Source organism: Equus caballus, chromosome 11, assembly GCF_041296265.1.
Source record: "Equus caballus isolate H_3958 breed thoroughbred chromosome 11, TB-T2T, whole genome shotgun sequence".
NCBI classification, from domain to species: domain Eukaryota; kingdom Metazoa; phylum Chordata; class Mammalia; order Perissodactyla; family Equidae; genus Equus; species Equus caballus.
The window spans coordinates 45,614,531-45,633,125 of record NC_091694.1 but is presented as its reverse complement, the minus strand read 5'-3'; the positions used below and the strand labels follow the sequence as shown (position 1 = coordinate 45,633,125).

Here is an 18,595-nt window from a genome sequence, read left to right as displayed (position 1 = left end):
TCAAGACCAAGGTTGAAATCTTCATTTTTGTGTCAGCAACCATCACAGTGTGGGGCACATAGGGGGCACTCAGATTTTAGTTGAATGAAATAATGAGTTCAGTATGGAGCCTTGCCAGTTCAGGTTCTAGGTATAATTAGGGTTATACTTCTTTTTTTTGCTTGGTCTGTTTCTTTTTTATAAATGTTAGTAAGATATAAATACGTTCTCATTGTAAAAGATCGACACATATCTAATAAAGTAAAACATGAAAGTTTCCCACTTACCCTTCTCCTCACTCTGTTTCACAGATAGAACCACGGTTTATTAGAGCTTTTTGGTTCTTTTTACATATTCTCATACATTTGTAGATAAATGAGCACATATCTTTTTTTTCTCTATTAGATCATATTATGTGCTTTGTTCTGTGAGATTTTTTCCAACATCACACCTTAATCTTTTTAGCATCCACATGATATTGCTACTATAATATGCTACAGTTTAGTTATTCTTTTCCTTGCTGATGGCAATTAAGTTATTTCCAGGTTGCTCTTGTTGTTTTACTGTCACAAACAATGCTGCAGTGAACAACTTTTATGTATGTTTTTGTACATATATTCAGAACTTAAGATAGTGTCTTAGAAGACATATTGTACCAACAGTTATGGATGTTTTAAATTTGAGAAATACTTCCAGGGGCCAAGCCTGGTGGCTGAGTGGTTAAGTTCATGCGTTCTGCTTCAGCGGCCCAGGGTTTCACCAGTTCGGATCCTGGGCACAGACCTAGCACTGCTCGTCAGGCCGTGCTGAGGCGGCGTCCCACATGCCACAACTAGAAGGACCCACGACTAAAATATACAATTATGTACTGGGGGGCTTCGGGGAGAAGAAGGGAAAAAAAGTTTAAGAAAAATAAAAAATAAATTCTTAAAAGAAAAAGAAATACTTCCAAATTGTCTTCCAAAAAGCTTTACCAGTTTACCATGAACAGTGTATGAAAATCAGTTTCCTATATCCTCAGCAACGTTAGAAAGCAAACAGTCTTTAATTCTGCCAACCTTAAGGACAAACACCATTTCTGACGTTACAGCCCATTTCTATTTCTTCTGTAAATTGTTCCTTTATATCCTTTACCCATTTTTCTAGTAGGCTGTCTGTCTTTCTCTTAGTAATTTATAGGAGAGCTTCATAAATCTGTCTATATAATTCTTGCCTATATATGTTACTAATTTTCCTCCTAGTCTATTATTTATCTTTTTTACTTTACGTATGATGTCTTGCATTGTATATAAATTGTGTGTATATGTTTTAACTTTTGTGTAGCCCTGTCTGTCATTTTCTATTATGGCTTCTGGGTTATGTGTCTTACTTAGGACAGTCTTCTCCAGCCCAAGATTATAAAAGTATTCTTTATTTTCTTCTTTGTAGTTTTGTGTTTTAGTTTTAGCTCTCTAATCCAGTTGGAATTTATTTTTGTGTATGATGTAAGGGAGTATTCTAAGTTTTTTTCCAGATAATTTTTCCGCAGCATTTATTGAATAATCCATCCTTTCCCAACTGCTTCAAAATGCCACACTTATTAAAAATTAAATTCCCACTTATCTATAAATTTGTTTCTATGCCAAAACCAAAGGGTTTTAATTACTGTGACTTTATAGTATCATATTAGAATTCTTTCCATTTCAAGTGACAGAAACCCAGCTCAAATTAGGAAATTCGTGGGCTATGAAACCAGGGCATCTAAAGGTAGATCAGTTTTCAAGCAAGTTGTTGTATTCAGGGTTGTATCCAGGGGCTCAGATGATGGCATCAGGCCTTGCAGCTCTTCGTCATCACACTCTCGCCACTTGCAGGGCACTTGACCATTGGTAGCCTCGGGCACACTCTGATAGCTTAATAACCACAAGGACAGAGGCCATCTTGCCTGAGAGTCTTGGCAGAAAAGGTCTGGGTTGGACTCTGATCCTCCCAACTTTGCATGCACATCCCTTCAACCAAAGGTGTGGAGCTCCTCTCATTGGCCAGGCCTATATCACATGCCCAACCCTGCTGCGAAATTGGGGTCAACCCTACCTTAACCACAAGGATAGCTCCCCCCTGAGATTTTATAGTGAAAAGGAGCAGTAGAGAGCAGAGAAGTCTAGTACCAATGTGGCTTTGCTGTCTGTTTAAGCCAGGTTCCCACACACATAGACAGTCTTTCTTCTTTTTCAAGAATATCTTGGCTATTTGTATACATTTCTCTCACGTGAACTTTAGAATTGGCTGTCAAGTTCCATAAAGAATGTTGCTGAGTTATTGATTGGGATTGTGTTGGATTTATAGATACATTTGGGGAGACTTGACATCTTTACAGTATTACATTTCCTCATCCAAGTAAAGGGTATGTCTTGCCATTTGTTTAGGGCTGCTTTTATGTCCTTAAGTAAAGTTTAGCATTTTCTTTATATAGGTTTTGTACATTTCCTCTTAGATTTATTCTTACTTATTGTAAGGTTTTTGTTGTTATTGTAAATAAGACTTCCCCTACCCCCATTGCATTCTCAAGCTGATGATTGATGGTATAAATAACAGCTAGGAATTTTTTTATCATCTTATAATTGGCCACCTAACTGTATTTTCACGGTATTTCACCATTTTTATGCTAATCCACTTAGAATTTTTAGGTAGATAGTTGCATCTGAAAATAGTATTTCTCCTTTCCAATATGTGTATCTCTTATTTTACTTTTTAATTATCATAGTATTATTTAGCTCTCCAGTGCAATGTTGAATAGTAACAGCCATTTAGGACATTCGCCATAGGTTTTTAGTACATAACCCTTTTTCAGTTTAAGGGAGTTGCCCTATATTCTATCATAAATAGGTGTTGAATCTTATCAATACTTTTTTGATATATTTTGGAAGGAATTATCATATTCTTTTTCTCCTTTAATCTGTTAACGTAGAATTTATACCAGTAGATTTACTGAAGTTCAGCTATTTTAGAGATAAACTCTGTTTGGTTATCATTTGTCATTCTTTTAACACATGGCTAGATTCAATGTAACATTTTTAGGATTTTTATATCTATGTTCATAACTGACATTAGCTACGTGTTCTTTTTTTTTTTTCTTGAGGAAGATTAGCCCTGAGCTAACATCTGCTGCCAATCCTCCTCTTTTTGCAGAGGAAGACTGGCCCTAAGCCAACATCCTTGCCCATCTTTCTCTACTTTATATGTGGGACGCCTGCCAGAGCATGGCTTGCCAAGCGGTGCCATGTCTGCACCTGGGATCTGAACCGGCGAACCCTGGCCTGCTGATATGGAACGTGCAAATTTAACTGCTGCGCCACTGGGCCGGCCCTACATGTTCTTTTTTGTACTCTATTTGTCAACTCTTGAATCAGGCTTATGGTAGCCTAATAGCATGAATTAGCATCTTTTTCTATGCTCTGAAATAGTTTATATAATGTAGGGATTATTTGATTCTTAAAAGCCAGTAGAAAAATCGGGGCCGTCCCAGTGGTGTAGTGGTTAAGTTCACACACTCTGCTTCAGTGGCTCAGGGTTCACCATTTCAGATCCTGGACGTGGAGCTACACGCCGCTCATCAAGCCATGCTATAGCAGCATCCCACATACAAAATAGAGGAAGATTGTCACAGACGTTAGCTCAGCAGCAATCTTCCTCAAGCAAAAAGAGGAAGATTTGCAACAGATGTTAGCTCAGGACCAATCTTCCTCACCAAAAAAACTTTTTTAAAAAGCTGTTAGAAAAATCCTGTAAAATATGTAGACCTGGTGCCTTATTAAGTAGAAATATTTTCCTTTTTTAGTTTAACTTTTTATCAGAATAATATGCGTATAGTGTAAGAAGTCAAATCATACTTCAAAGTTTATAAAGAAAAACAGCAACTCTCTGTCTCATTCTTCCCCTTTCCTATTCTCCAGAGACTGCTACTTTAAGTTATTTTAACTGTTTCTTTTGGAATTTAATTTCATATTACTAAACAGTATGCTAATACTGCTGTTTCTTGAATTTTTAGTTTTAGTTGTCAAATTTAGCTCTCTTACTCTTACCCCCAACTCACTGTGTATAATTTGTTTTCCTTCATTGACTCATTATAACTATATTATAATTTATAATATACTATAGCCAATAGAATATGATGTTGGTTAAACCAATATTCAATACATGCATCATTATTTCTATGTAAATATTACTCATATGAATCATGAAGTATACTTTGAATTACATTTCCTTTCTTGAACAACTCTTGTTTTCCCTGGAGTTAATAATGGCCTCCATTTTTATTTTATTTTATTTTTCTGAGGAAGATTCACCCTGAGCTAACGTCTGTTGTCAGCTTCCTCTTTGTGCTTGAGGAAGATTCACCCTGAGCTAACATCTGTGCCAGTCTTCCTCTGTTTTCTGTGTGGGTCACTACCACAGCATGGCTGCTGACAAGTGGTGTAGGTCCACACCTGGGAACCAAACCCAGGCGGCTGAAGCAGAGCATGCCGGACTTAACCACTGGCCACAGGGCCAGCCCCTGGCCTCCATTTTTCATTGTTTGTACCTCTTACTACTTCATCCCCAAACTTCTCTACCTAAGAATGTTAGCTCTGAAGAGCTGTTTGTAAGACTATTCAATCATAATCTAAAGTGACCGAAAAAGATTTAAACTTCTAATCTCTGTATGCATGCCCATTAAATAAAAGTATGAATTGAGCCTTTAACGCTTAAAGCTAGGCATACACTTTTCTTTCTTGCCGTTTATAGTCTTTGAGGAATGTTTTCCCAAATTAGATGCCTTTCATCCATATTGAAGACCTTTTGAGACAGATGACGCCCCAGATGATAATCTGCAGTGTCCTAGGGAACCCTTAACAGACTCATTATCCACACCCACTGCCTGCCTGTTCATTTCGATTTTGTACTGAGTCGACTGGAATGCCTTATTGTGCCAGAATGCAAGGAAGTGCTCAAAGACTAATGCATTTATGTAAAAAAGAACATAGGCGTCAGTCTGAAGAGGTTCCCATTGGCCAAATTTAGGACAATTTGAGCATCAAAAAGTACAATAATTGTAATGGTTTATAACAATGAATTTTTTTAAGGCCATGATAAATAAATATCAGATAAATATCTAAATAAGTAAAAGAAGGGAAGGGGGAAACATTTGTCTTTACAGAAGAATGCCAATTAATAAGTTTAGAGATTATGATAGAATTAGAAAATCACCAATTTGTAACCTCCTGTGTAATAACTGTTTCTGGCAATGATCATCAATGGATGCTCAAACCATTAGAAGAAAGATTGTTGGGAAGCAGGTTATTCACATAGTCTCAAAGTATGGCCCCACAGATTACTTATTAAGTACAAGGGGAAAGGTATTTTTATATTGGAGAACTCCAGCAGTCACCGCTTTAACCAAGTGACCAAACTTAGCATCCCCAGTAGTGGGGGCTACTTGACATTATGTCTCTCCTCATGTGAAACAAGAAGTGTATAGATTTAACTATGTACTAATATTGACAAAAACTATTTGATCTGAATCTAATCATGAAGAAACAAGGAGACAAAACCAGAATGTGAAACATTTTCCTGGTCTTGAGTCTTCACAAAAAATTAGTCATGAAAGACAAAAAAATTATGGGACTGTGTCAAAAGAGACTAAAGAGAAATAACAGCTAAATGCAGGACATTAGAACCTTGATCCTGAGTCAGGTTGGGGTAAGAAAAAGATATAAAAGACATTTAAGGACTAATTGAGAAAATTCAAAAGATACTTGGATTTGTGTTAATTTTTTTAGGTGTGATAATGATATTGTGATATCAAGTTGTACGAGAATGTCCTTGTCTTAGCAGAGGCCTGCTGAAATATTTAGAGGTGAACTTCCATGATGACTGCACTTACTTTCAAATGGTTCAGGAAAAAATGTGTACGTGAATGTGTGTGAGTTACTAAGCTGCTGTTTCTCAGCTCCAGTCTCCTGCAGTCTGTGCTGGGGCTGGGACTTTCTGCTTTGCCAGCTGACTCCGTGAGAGGCTTTACCTCTCTAGGGCTCTGGAGAGAGAAGGCCAGGCTGGAAGAAAGAACTTGGTTCTTTCTGTCTGCTTGCTAATTAGAATCCACATCCAAAGAATGAAGTTGGACCTTTACCTTATACCATATAGAAAAACTAACTCAAAATGGCTCAAAGACCTAAACTCAAGAACTAAAATTGCAAAACTCTTAGAAGAAAACATAAGGCAAAAGCTTATGACATTGGATTTGGCAGTGATTTCTTGGATACGACACCAAAGGCACAGAGAACAAAAGAAAAATAGATAAATTGGACTTTATGAAAATTAAAACATTTTGTGTATCAAACAACATTATCAACAGAGTAAAAAGGCAACCGACAGAATGGAAGAAAATATTTACAAATCATATATCTGATAAAGGATTAATATCCAGGCTATATAGAGAACTCCTAAGACTCAACAATAAAAAAACAAACAATTCAATTAGAAAATGGGCAAAGGACTTGAATAGACATTTCTCCAAAGAAAATATACAAATGGCCAATAAGCACATGAAAAGATGCTCTTAACATCACTAATCATTAGGGAAATGCAAATTAGAACCACAGTAAGATACCAATAAGATACAATAAGATACAATATCACATTCATTGGGATAGCTATTATCAAAAAAACAGAAAATAACAAGTATTGGTGAGGACGTGGAGAAATTGGAGCCCTTGTGCACTGTTGGTGAGAATATGAAATGGTGCAGCCACTATGGAAAACAGTACAGTAGTTCCTCAAAAAATTAAAAATAGAATTACTGTATGATCCAGCAATCCCACTTCTGCGTTTATATCCAAAAGAATTGAAAATGAGACTGGAACAGATCATTGCAAAACAATATTCATAACAGTATTATTCACAATAGCCAAAAAGTGGAAACAATCCATATGTCCATTGACAGATGAATGGATAAACAAAATGTGGTATATATATAAATGGAATATTATTCAGCTATAAAAAGGAATGAAATTCCAGTACATGCTACAACATGGATGAACCTTGGAAACATTATGCTGAGTGAAGTAAGCCAGTCATAAAAGGACAAATATAATTTCACTTATATGAAGTACCTAGAATAGACAAATTCTGGGAAACAGAAAGTAGAATAGAGGTTACCAGGGGCTGTGGAGAGGGAGGAATGAAGAGTTATCATTTAAGGAGCATGAAGTTCTAGTGTGGGATGGTGAAAAAGTTCTGGAAATGGATAGTGATTGCACAATATTGTGAGTGTACTTAATTCCACTGAACTGTATACTTAAAAATGGTTAAAGTGATAAATTTTGTATATTTTACCACAATAAAAAAATTAACTAGAAAAATTGTTCCATCTCACATCCTCGAGTTTTTTATCATAACATTCCAGAAGAAAATCTGAAATATTGAAAAAAAGTTAGACTGTCTATTTGCTTTTCAAAACTTTAAATTAAGTACTTAAACTTGGTACCCAAAGAAAAGAATGAATTAATTGCAGCTTAGTTCTTAATTACACTGAAGAACAATGATAAAACATTGAGTTTATCATAATTTTGGATTAAGATTAAAAAATATCCATTGTTAGGCAAGAAGAGTTTTGCTGTTACTACTGTTCACCACAACCTTTATGTTTAAATAGGATTATCAGGTTTAACCTAATTTAAAACAACACCATAACAAATGGAACAAAGAACAGGGTCTGTGGTGCACCAGATATGCATGGGGAATTGTCCTTATATTTTTTTGGACTGGAATAAATTTAGAACAGGCAAGCATACCTTTTGAATTTTTTTTTTTTTTTTTTGAGGAAGATTAGCCCTGAGCTAAACTACTGCCAGTCCTCCTCTTTTTTGCTGAGGAAGCCTGGCCCTGAGCTAACATCGTGCCCATCTTCCTCTACTTTATACATGGGACGCCTACCACAGCATGGCGTGCCAAGCGGTCCCATATCGGCACCCGGGATCCGAACCGGCGAACCCCGGGCCGCCGAGAAGCGGAACGTGGGAACTTAACCGCTGTGCCACCAGGCCGGCGCCTACCTTTTGAATTAAATAAAATCTTTCCTAGTTTTCCTCTTTGTGTTGTTTATTTTGAGATTTTTTTCTATATTGTATTTAAATACTAATAAAATTATATTTGATATTAACTTATACATAGCAAGGATAAATAATATTTTGTGGAAGGTCAATATATGCATACACAGATGCATTTTACTGAATCACAATGTAAAAGTACTTTTTATTGTGGGTCTTTGTAAACAACAATTTGAAAAACACTTTTCTAAACATTCTGCAATTTTGATTTTGATTTCCTCTTTTATCCGAGAGTTGCTTAAGAGAGTTTTCAGTTTCTTTGTTGTTCATATTTTGCTTCATTGTACTGTGGTCAAAATGTATAGTCTAGGTTATTCGATACTATTTCTTATTGGAAAAAGGGTGCTTCTCTATTGGCAGGGTGTCTGTATGTTTGTGTGTTTCTGTATTAGATCAACTGTACTAGTTTTATTATATAGAGCATTTGTATACAGTCATGCACTGCATACCTAACAACATTTCAGTCAACAATGGACCACGTGTATGACGGTGGTCCCATGGTACCATATAGCCTAGGTGTGTAGAAGACTAGACCATCTAGGTTTGTGTAAGTACACTCTAGGATATTTGCACGACAAAATCACTTAGTAATGCATTTCTCAGAATGTATCCCTGTCATTAAGCAACATATGACCATGCTTATTTTTTTAAACTTTTCAGGTTGAAATAATTTCAGACTTGCAAAAAATAGTACAAAGAATTCCTGTGTAGTACCCAAATATTAGCATTTTACTACATTTACTTTCCCATTCTCTCTTTCTCTGTTTCTGTCACTCTCTGTTCCTCTCTTTCTCTCCTCCTCTCTCTCTCTCTCTCTTCGGTGGAGAATATGCCATGGTGCAAAGACTCCATGTATTATGTCCGACTCTACACCCAAGCTTCTATATGATGAATTATCCAAGGAATGGTTCATTGGCCAGTAATTATGAGATAAAGAATAAAAAATTAGCACTCTAAATATAAATTCGAGTCGCTATGTCTCTAAGACCACCAGATTTCCCCCACCCCCAGTCACGTTACATGATACATACAACCTCATGTGTCCAGTGTTTTGCGGACACTCACTCCTGTTTCAGGTGCGATGGTTACGAGCTGTCCCTGAAATAACAAGTTCATGCTTTTTGTTTGTTTGTTTCTTTCTTCACGAAGACCTGAGGATGAGATGTTCTTAAAAAGGCTTTCTAGAGGTTACCTTGTGGGAAAAGATCCCAACGCTCCCCTTTTCTACAGAGAAGAAGGAAACAAAAAATTTCAGGAGAAGGACTATACAGGAGCCACGGTGCTGTACTCCAAGGTGAGACATTCCCAGCCCGGCAGGATGGACTCTCCACCATTTAACAATGCGCGTTTCTTCAAAAGGTAGAGCCGTGCTGCTGAATCATATAGCCGGTGGCACCTTTGTCTGTAGTTTGTAGATTGGATTTGAAAAAGAAAACTGGCAGAGTTCTGCTGTTGGTTATATTCTGTAACAAAGGGTACCTTGTATTATATGTCCTGCATTCCATCGGGAAACTTCTATTCCCATATTCCTTCAGACATCTTGTAAAATAAGCTTATTGGACCCCTTGCCCTGCCTTGCCCATTTCTGTCAGCTGTCAGTGAATTGTATGTATTTTGGTCTGAATGACTAAATGAGGTCTTAGTTCGGTGGTCCCAATTTAGAGAACAGCTAGATTTTCAGTTAGCCATAGCGTTAGCTTACAAGCAGTCTGACTTAGATTAAGGTAGAAAAGAAAATAAACTCAATTGTCACAGTCCGGCTGAACTCTATTTTGAAGATTGTCAACAAATATTTAAATATGCTAACAATCAATAAGCTAGATGGAAGGAAGAATTGAGGGTTTTAACAATCTATTGCTCTTACTGTCCTGATTCCATAGTAGGAACTGGAACAAGATCCCTGAGAGACTTCCTTTTTTTTTTCCTTTTTCCCTTGGTGAGGAAGATCGGCCCTGAGCTAACATCTGTGCCAGTCTTCCTCTACTTTATGTGGGATGCCACCACAGCATGGCTTGATGAGTGGTGCTAGGTCAGCACCCGGGATCCAAACCTGTGAACCCTGGGCCACTGAAGTGGAATGCAGGAACTTAACCACTATGCCACTGGGCCTCTGAGAGGCTTCCTTCCACAACTTTTTAGAGATAAATATGGGCTTAAAGCAAGAATGTATCGATCCCTTGCACCAGGTCTATGATCTTGTATATTAAAAAAATGAGTGTAAATTTGAAGGGTATACCTCTACTCTGAATCTTTAATAGGCCTATGCTTAAAGTTTGGAATTAGCTTTCCAAAACCTATCAGACCTAAACAACAGCTTTTATAATTGATGAAAACTCTGTTTTGTAGTGTTATGACAAAGTTTTTAGCTGAATAATGTAAGCATTAGTGATTGCTGAAGAATTAAAATCCATTAGATGTAATGATCCGTTGAAAAATGGCTTACTAGTTCTTTTTCAGAGCTAATCTCTTCAACTTTATGCATGGGTGTCATAAATGTGATCACAAAGGAGGTTGTTCGATGAAAACAAGTAAAATAAAAAGTGAAATCAGGGGCCAGCCTGGTAGCCTAGCAGTGAAGTTTGCACACTCCGCCCTAGCAGCCTGGGGTTCGCAAATTTGGATCCTGGGCACCGACCTATACACTGCTTATCAAGCCATGCTGTGGCAGGCGTCCCACTATACAGTAGAGGAAGATGGGTACAGATGTTAGCTCAGGGCTAATCCTCCTCAAAAAAAGAAAAAGTGGAATTTACAAAAAGTGAAATCAGACAAAAAATTAAGATTTGCTCTAGGAGGGAGATGAGCTCGTATTTTGGTGATTATGGTACTTTGCAATTTTCTATAAAGCTGCTATTTTCTTTTTTTAAAAAATAACATTAGTTATTTTTGTCTGATTGTAAATGTAATATATGTTTACTTGGAAAATATAAAGAAGCATAAAGAGTAAAAGAAATCTCATAACCAATGATAGGCACTGGTAACATTTTTGCTCATATCTATCCAGCTACTTTTTCTTCTGAAAATGTGTTTTTCTTTTACAAAATTGGGATAATGCTATACTTACTGTTTTGCAACGTGCTTTTTTCCCTCGACAATTTATTGTAACCATTTCTTCGTGTTATTAAATTTTCCACTAGAACATGATTTTTCATGGCTGGCGTAGTGTTCCATTACAGAGAACTATACTTGATTTAACACCTCCGGATTTGGCAGATTGCTTGCTATCATAAAGCTACAAGGAGCATCTTTCTATGTAAATATTTATGCACATCTGATTATTTCCTTAGCATAAATTCCTAGAAGGGCAATTTCTGGGTCAGTTGAATGTATTTTTTTTAATGCCTTGGGGAGATGATGCTGAATTGTTGTCCAGGAAAGAACTAGTTAACATCCTTCTAGCAGAATGTGGGAATGTTCATTTCCCTATATCCTAAGTGCTACTAGTTATTATGGTTTTAATATTATTTTAGCTATTTATTTTTGAATAGGAAATGTGTTTACATAGTTAGAATTCAAAAGTATATAGTATAGTCTACTTCCTCTGTCTCCTAGCCCCTCGTTCCCCATCTGGTGCCGCTGCTGAATGTATCTTCCCAGAGGTCCTTCGGCACATATGAACAAATACAAATAATCTCCCACTCCTGCACACACATCATTCTTTTTATATAAATAACATTTTATACGTAATGTTCAGCAGTATACTCTTATCAAAACTCAATAATATCTTAAGATCATTCTTATATCAGTACATGAAGAGCTTCCTCACTCTTTTTTTATGGCTACATGGTATTCCATTATATGCATATAATAGTAATTTATTTAATTAGTGTCCTATAGATCATATTTAAGTTGTTTCCTATCTTTTCCTATTTCAAACAATTCTGTGATGAAAACCTTTGCATATATGTTATTTTGCACATATCTGTAGGATAAGTGGTTATATCTGTAGGATAAATTCCTAGAGGAAGAATTGCTGGGGCAATGGAGATATACATATATATATATAAAGATACAGATATTGCTAAATTGCCCTCCATAATCATGAGACCAATTTATACTCCCGCTGGCAACATATGAAAATGCCCATTAGCCCACTCTTTTGCCATCTCAGTGTGCTGTCACTTTCATTTTTCTTTGCCAATCTGATAGGTAAAAAAATGGCATCTCAGTAGAGTTTTAATTTGCATTTTACTGATTATGAATGAGGTTGAGCATTTTTTCATATGTTTAAGAGCTATTTATATTTCCCATTAGAACTGTATGTATCGTTTGCTTATTTTCCTATTGAATTATTGGTTGTCATCTTATTGATCTGTAGGCACTGTTCATAAAATAAAGAAATGAGCCCTTTGCCTGTAATATGAGTTGCTAATATTTTTTCCAGTTCAGTGTTTGTCTTTTGATATTACTTTTATTGGTTTTTGCTGTAAAGAATTTTTTTATTTTTATGTGGTCAAATTTATTAACCTTTTATGACTTCTGGCTTTTGTGTCATAATTAGAAAGGCATTCCTAACTCCAGCCTCACTTTAGACTGTTCCTATAGTTTCTTCTAGTGTTCTTATAATTTCATTTTTTACATTAAGATTTTGATCCATTTGGAATTTATCCTAATGAAAGGTTTATCATATATAGAGAGCCAACTTTATTTTTCCTTAGTGGCCACCTACTTGTCTCAATACTTGTACTGAATAATTCTCATCTTTTCTCCAGTGATTTGAGGTGCCACCTTTATGATTATTATTAATCCTTGCCAATTTGGTGGTAGAAAATGTAGCCCTTTTCTGCTTTCCTTTTTGTACATTTGGCTATCTATGTATGAATGAGCCATTTATTTCCCGTATGTCCTTAGTGTTCTTTTGTGAATTCTTATATGCAGGATCATGCTCCTATTTTCTTTTTTACCTTCAGTATTGTTTGTGGCTGAAGCTGTGTCTGATGCTGCTTTCTTCAAAGTGCTTTGAATATTTATTTCCTCACTTGATCTTCACAGCTTTGCTCTAAGGTAGTTGAAAATGAAGCTGAAGCAGATGAAGCACAAAGAGATCCAGTAACTTTCCCAATTTCATACAGTCTTTAGTAGTAGGGTGCCTATTAGCTAAAAAAAATACTTTAAAGATGCTCGTTGTCATTTATACTTTTAACCGGTTCCTTGTTCTGCAGGGAGTATCACATTCAAGGCCTAACACTGAGGACACTTCACTGTGTTACGCCAATCGCTCTGCAGCCCTCTTCCACCTGGGCCAGTACGAAGTGAGTATCAGGATGCCTGGTGTGATGGGGGATGATCTGTGGGGTTCACAGGAGGACTAGACATTCATCTCTGCTTCTACCTTAGAACACTAAAATCGGGCCATGCTGCAGCTGGTTGAATTGGAAGCAAATTGATATCCTCCCAAACTTGTTCTTTCTTCTGATTCATTTCATTTATTGCAGGTGATTAGGTGGGGTCATGTTGGTTGACAAGAAAGAGTCATGGCACATTCCACAGGGCCATGGACTATATATCCAATGGGTCAGTGGTTCTCAGTGTCGAGGTCAGCTGAGATATGATATAATAACACTTCAAGTTCCAAGTGTCTGCAAACTATTTACTTGTTTGAGTTTTTTTAATAAGTAGAGCACGTTCAAGATTATCTCTGCAACAATACAGCTCACCCTCAATATGCATTTTGAGTGGGAAAGTGAAAGTGGCACTGAAATGCCTCAGTACACCTATGGGGCGGGGGGTAGATGAGTGGCTTTCTTCTCATCCCCTAATTGAGGTCTAAGGACAAGCTCTAAAATGCCATTTTAGTACATCCATTTCGCAATTGCACAGAAATTTAAATTATACCCTAGAGTTAACTATTTGAATAGCCACAAGTTCACGCTTATTGCCCTTTGGACCAAAAGAGAAGAGCAAGAATCTAACTCTAGACCCTAAGCAAGAAGGTCCTGGACGACCGAAGACAACGACTGGAAGAACTTGTGAACATGTAACCCTTTGTAACTTCCCTGTATTGGTTGTTTCTGTTTCCCTTCTTCTAATAATAGTGCCCATATAGTGAGCACACACTGTGTTCCAGGCTCTCTTTTCAGCACTTTAGATGTATTACCTTATTTTCATCTTTATTTCAACCGTGTGAAGTATTATCCCTGTTTTTCAGATGAGGAAACTAAGACACTGAGAAACTGTCACTTGCACAAGGTCATACAGCTCATAAGAGGCACAGTCAATATCGGAATGCACGTCTCTTTGGCTTCAAAGACTGCCCTCTTAATCACCAAACTATAGTTCTTCTATCTGTAAGACTTTTTTCCTTAAAAACAGAAGTATTTAATAAGGTAGTTAAACATATCTTCAGCATGTATTTCTAATCACTCAGTTAAAAGATCACATGGTAGAATATGATTTAAAGAAAAAGCATGATTGTAGTGGCTCCATTTTTAATAATCCCTACCTTTCCTGTAGATTTTTGTTAAGACTTTCAGTAGACATTGAAGAGTAGAGACCAAGGGTCATTTCAGGATTTCCTTTCTGTTTTCAGACCTGTCTTGAAGACATCGTCAGAGCACAGATGCATGGGTACCCAGAAAGACTGCAGCCCAAGATGATGTTACGTAAAGCAGAGTGTCTGGTGCTCCTGGGGAGGCTGCAGGAAGCAAGCCAGACCATCAGTGATCTTGAAAGTAGCTTTGCTGCCAAACCAACCCTAGCAGCTTCCCAGTTTCAGATTCTGCAGAGAACCCTCTGTCGTCTGAAAATGAAGATCCAAAAAAAGGAGAATCTCACAGAAACCGTCTCAGCAGCTCTAACCAAAGCCTTTGAGGATATGGACCTAAGGGAGGAGAACAAACAAATTTCCGGTGCGTCAGCATCTGTCAGCTTATGCACGGACCCTTTTAAAGGCCGCTATCTGATTGCCACAAAAGATATCCTCCCAGGAGAGCTCTTGGTGAAGGAGGATGCTTTCGTGAGCGTCCTTAACCCGGCAGAAGTGCTACCACTACATCTTGGCCTAGAGAGCAAGTGGGACACCAGAGTTACCAATGGGGACCTCTACTGTCACCGATGTTTGAAGCGCTCTTTGGCTCCAGTTCCCTGTGATGGATGCAGCTATGCCAAGTATTGCAGCCAAGAGTGCATGCAGCAGGCCTGGGATCTCTACCACAACATAGAGTGCTCTCTGGGGGCGCTGCTTCTCACACTGGGTGTCTTCTGCCACGTTGCCCTGAGATCAACTCTTTTAGCTAGATTTGAGGATGCTGGCGAAGTCACAAGGAAGCTTTGTGGTGACATTAGTAACAAGGACACCCGTTTACCTGAAAGCAAGAATCTGGTGCAAACCCTCAGTTATGACCTGGGAGGGGAGAGTGAGAAAAATGGCAAAACAGTTGAGACCCCAATTCCTGGGTGTGATATTAATGGAAAGTATGAAAATAATTATTATGCTGTCTGCAACCTTTTGCCCCATACTGAAAACCATAGCGCAGAGTACAAATTCCTCTGTGCTCTGAGTATTTCTGCACTGTGCAGGCAGCTCGAAGCAGCCAGTCCACAGGCCCTCATGACAGGTCTGACATCCTCTAAGCTGAAAGCAGCAATGGCTCCTGTGTTGTGTCCAGAGTCGAGTATTTGGGGTGTGGCCATGCTGAGACACATGTTACAACTGCAATGTAATGCGCAGGCGATAACTGCCATACAGCAAACAGGTAAGAGGGAAACTTGTTTTCCTGCCTTACGATATTGTTCTTGATATATAGCTAATGTTTGGGAAGAAAGAACTGTAAAGGAAAACAGTAACATTCGAACAAATCACTGGGCTAATGGGAAAACAGCTGTCTTGAATTGTCATGATTATGCCATTGAGAAGCTGTGTGACCTTAACGAATTATTTGATCCCAATCTGCCTCAGTTTTCTCATCTGTGAAATGGGTAGTTTAATCCCACCTAACTTTACAGAGTTGTGAAGAAGATGTGTTTGTGAAAATACTTTAAAGTTAAAAACTATCAATTTTTGTTGTGAAGGAAAATTGAAATAATAGTAAAACAAAACTGCAGAAAGAACAGGGTCTGTAGTTAAGGTAAAAGAATCTTAACTCACTCATGTGACTCAGCGACTCTGTCTCTACTCTTGCCAATTGACAAATTTTTCCCATTATTCTGTTTTGAATTTCCAAGAGAGGAATCTGGCCCAGCACGGCTTTTCATATAATACTACCATAAACTGTTGGCTGGCCTGTGTTTGGGCCAACCTCTGGTCAGGTGGCCAGATAATCTACGGACCATCTCTTGACACAGACAAAACTTGCCCTGCTTTCTTAAACCATATCCTCTAGATAAGCCTATTCCAGGGACATGGGGAGGTTGGATGTGCCCAGCATCGTGTGTGACATCTCCAGTATGACTGTACTGACCACAGATACTATTATTAGAAAAGAAATGGTTTCCAGTATTTCTATTGTATTATCTCTGTTTTAGCAGATAATGTCTTTTATCTCAATCAGTTCATTATACTTTTCTTTCTTTTTTTTTCTTTTGAGGAAGATTAGCCCTAAGCTAACATCTGCCTCCAATCCTCCTCTTTTTGCTGAGGAAGATTGGCCCTGAGCTAACATCCATGCCCGTCTTCCTCTACTTTGAATGTGGGATGCCTACAACAGCATGGCTTGATAAGTGATGCATAGGTCCACACCCGGGATCTGAACCAGTGAACTCCAGGCTGCTAAAGCAGAGCACGTGAATTTAACTGCTATACCACCAGGCCAGCCATTTATTTATTTATCTTTTTGTTTATTTTTTCTGAGAAAGATTCGTGCTGAGCTAACGTCTGTTGCCAGTCGTCCTCTCTCTCTTTTTTTTCTTCTCCCTTCCCAAAGGCCCAGTACATAGTTGTATATTCTAGTTGTAAGTCCTTCTAGTTCTTCTCTGTGAGCCACCACCACAGCATGGCTTCTGACAGACAAGTGGTGTGGTTCCACACCCAGAAACCGAACCCAGGCCACTGAAGCAGAGCATGCTGAACTTTAAGCACTAGGCCATCAGGGCTGGCTCTCATTATACGTTTCTCGGTTTTCTAATTAACTCTGTTGAGGAGAGGAATTAGGTATTAACTAAACCTAGGATTTATAGACAGATTAATATTAAATGTGGCTTAACTAAATTATGTGTGCTTAGCTCTTCCGCTCTTCTCACATTAGGTATTCTAGAATTTTGTCAACTTTTTGTTTGTACATTTTTATCTTTAGTTTTAATTCAGCTGCCAAGATATATGGTGTGTAGTTATTTCACTAGAGGTATCTTTGGGCAAGAGTCTCTGCCCCATCCCGAAACACATGGAACATCCAGAAATAGCACTGGCTTCATCCCGTGGTACTACAGAATCACATTGCAGCTAGGCTCCATTTTCTTCTCCGCCTTCTTTTGCTTCTTTGAGCCATTGCTACCTCTAAAATACATCTGTTGAGTATTTTTCCAGAATTATGTTTTCCCTTAGATACATTCACTGACATTTTAAAAAATATTGTTTTCATTTTGTTTTATTTTTATGAGGATAGAAAATAGTATATGGGGGCTTCCAGATTATAATGAGGGAAAGTTAGCAAGTCTTGATTCTATTTTGTCTTGCCTCTAAAATACTTTATAGAACATATGAAAAAAATACAAACGTCAGTAGCTCTGAAAACTATGGAAACTACTGTCTGGATAAGCAGTAGCAGTGACCACAAACTCGTGCTGAATCCCTGAGGCAGAATGGCAGAGCCATGTGCACAAAAGCGGGTGTTTTCTCTCCACTTTCCTCCATTGGCCTACCCTTCCGTCAAAGAACCTTAGCCTAAATGTTTTTGCTCCATGTGCATGACATTTCATTACAGTCAATTTTTGATTTGCACAGCGAGTTTTGGGTAAAATTTTTCACAAGTTGTTAAGAGTGAATTTTTGCATAGTAACAGCATGTATAGTCAAGAAGACCTGTATTTACTGTGGCTAATAAGGGCTGGAGAAAGAGACACGCAGCATAATACTGGCTACCTGGGGGGATGGAAAGAGGATTGGAGTCTCTGGCTTCATCTGTAAGGTTCTAATATTTTATGCATAATTTATTCTTCGTTATATGATGTTTTAAAAATATACAAATGGGAAAAAACACTAGAAACAAAAAAAAAATCATTCACACGTTGGTAATATTATTCTAGTAAATTTAAAATGAGTTCATACCTTTCCCATCATTCTGGGGAAAAGATATTTAAAAAAGAAAAAAACAGTTCACAGAGCAAAAGGGAGGAAGATGATGAAAATGAGTCTATAATAATAAATACAAATGGGCTAAACTCTATTAAACAAATCTTTCAGAATGGGCCCGAAAAATAAAAATCCAACTGTATTCTGTTTACAAAAGTGGCACCCATCATAAAACAACACAAAGTGTTTGGAGAGGACCTGTCAGGAATCACAAGCAAATCAAGGTATTAATGTTCATATGAAACAGTGAACTCAAGGTAAGAGAT

General features: G+C 37.6%; 1 protein-coding gene across 4 annotated transcripts in view; it reads left to right on the top strand.

The window, feature by feature from the left end:
* SMYD4 (SET and MYND domain containing 4) overlaps positions 1-18,595 on the top strand; it is a 42,488-nt gene that overhangs the window by 10,766 nt on the left and 13,127 nt on the right. For 2 of the 4 annotated variants that reach the window (XM_001504342.6, XM_005597654.4), the window contains exons 3-5: positions 9,255-9,399; positions 13,268-13,357; positions 14,635-15,799. In XM_001504342.6, coding sequence (XP_001504392.4) covers positions 9,255-9,399; positions 13,268-13,357; positions 14,635-15,799 — 1,400 coding nt within the window. Of the gene's footprint in view, positions 1-9,254; positions 9,400-13,267; positions 13,358-14,253; positions 14,393-14,634; positions 15,800-18,595 lie in introns of all 4 variants that reach the window. The other 2 variants (XM_070227859.1, XM_070227858.1) reach the window with 2 other exon arrangements.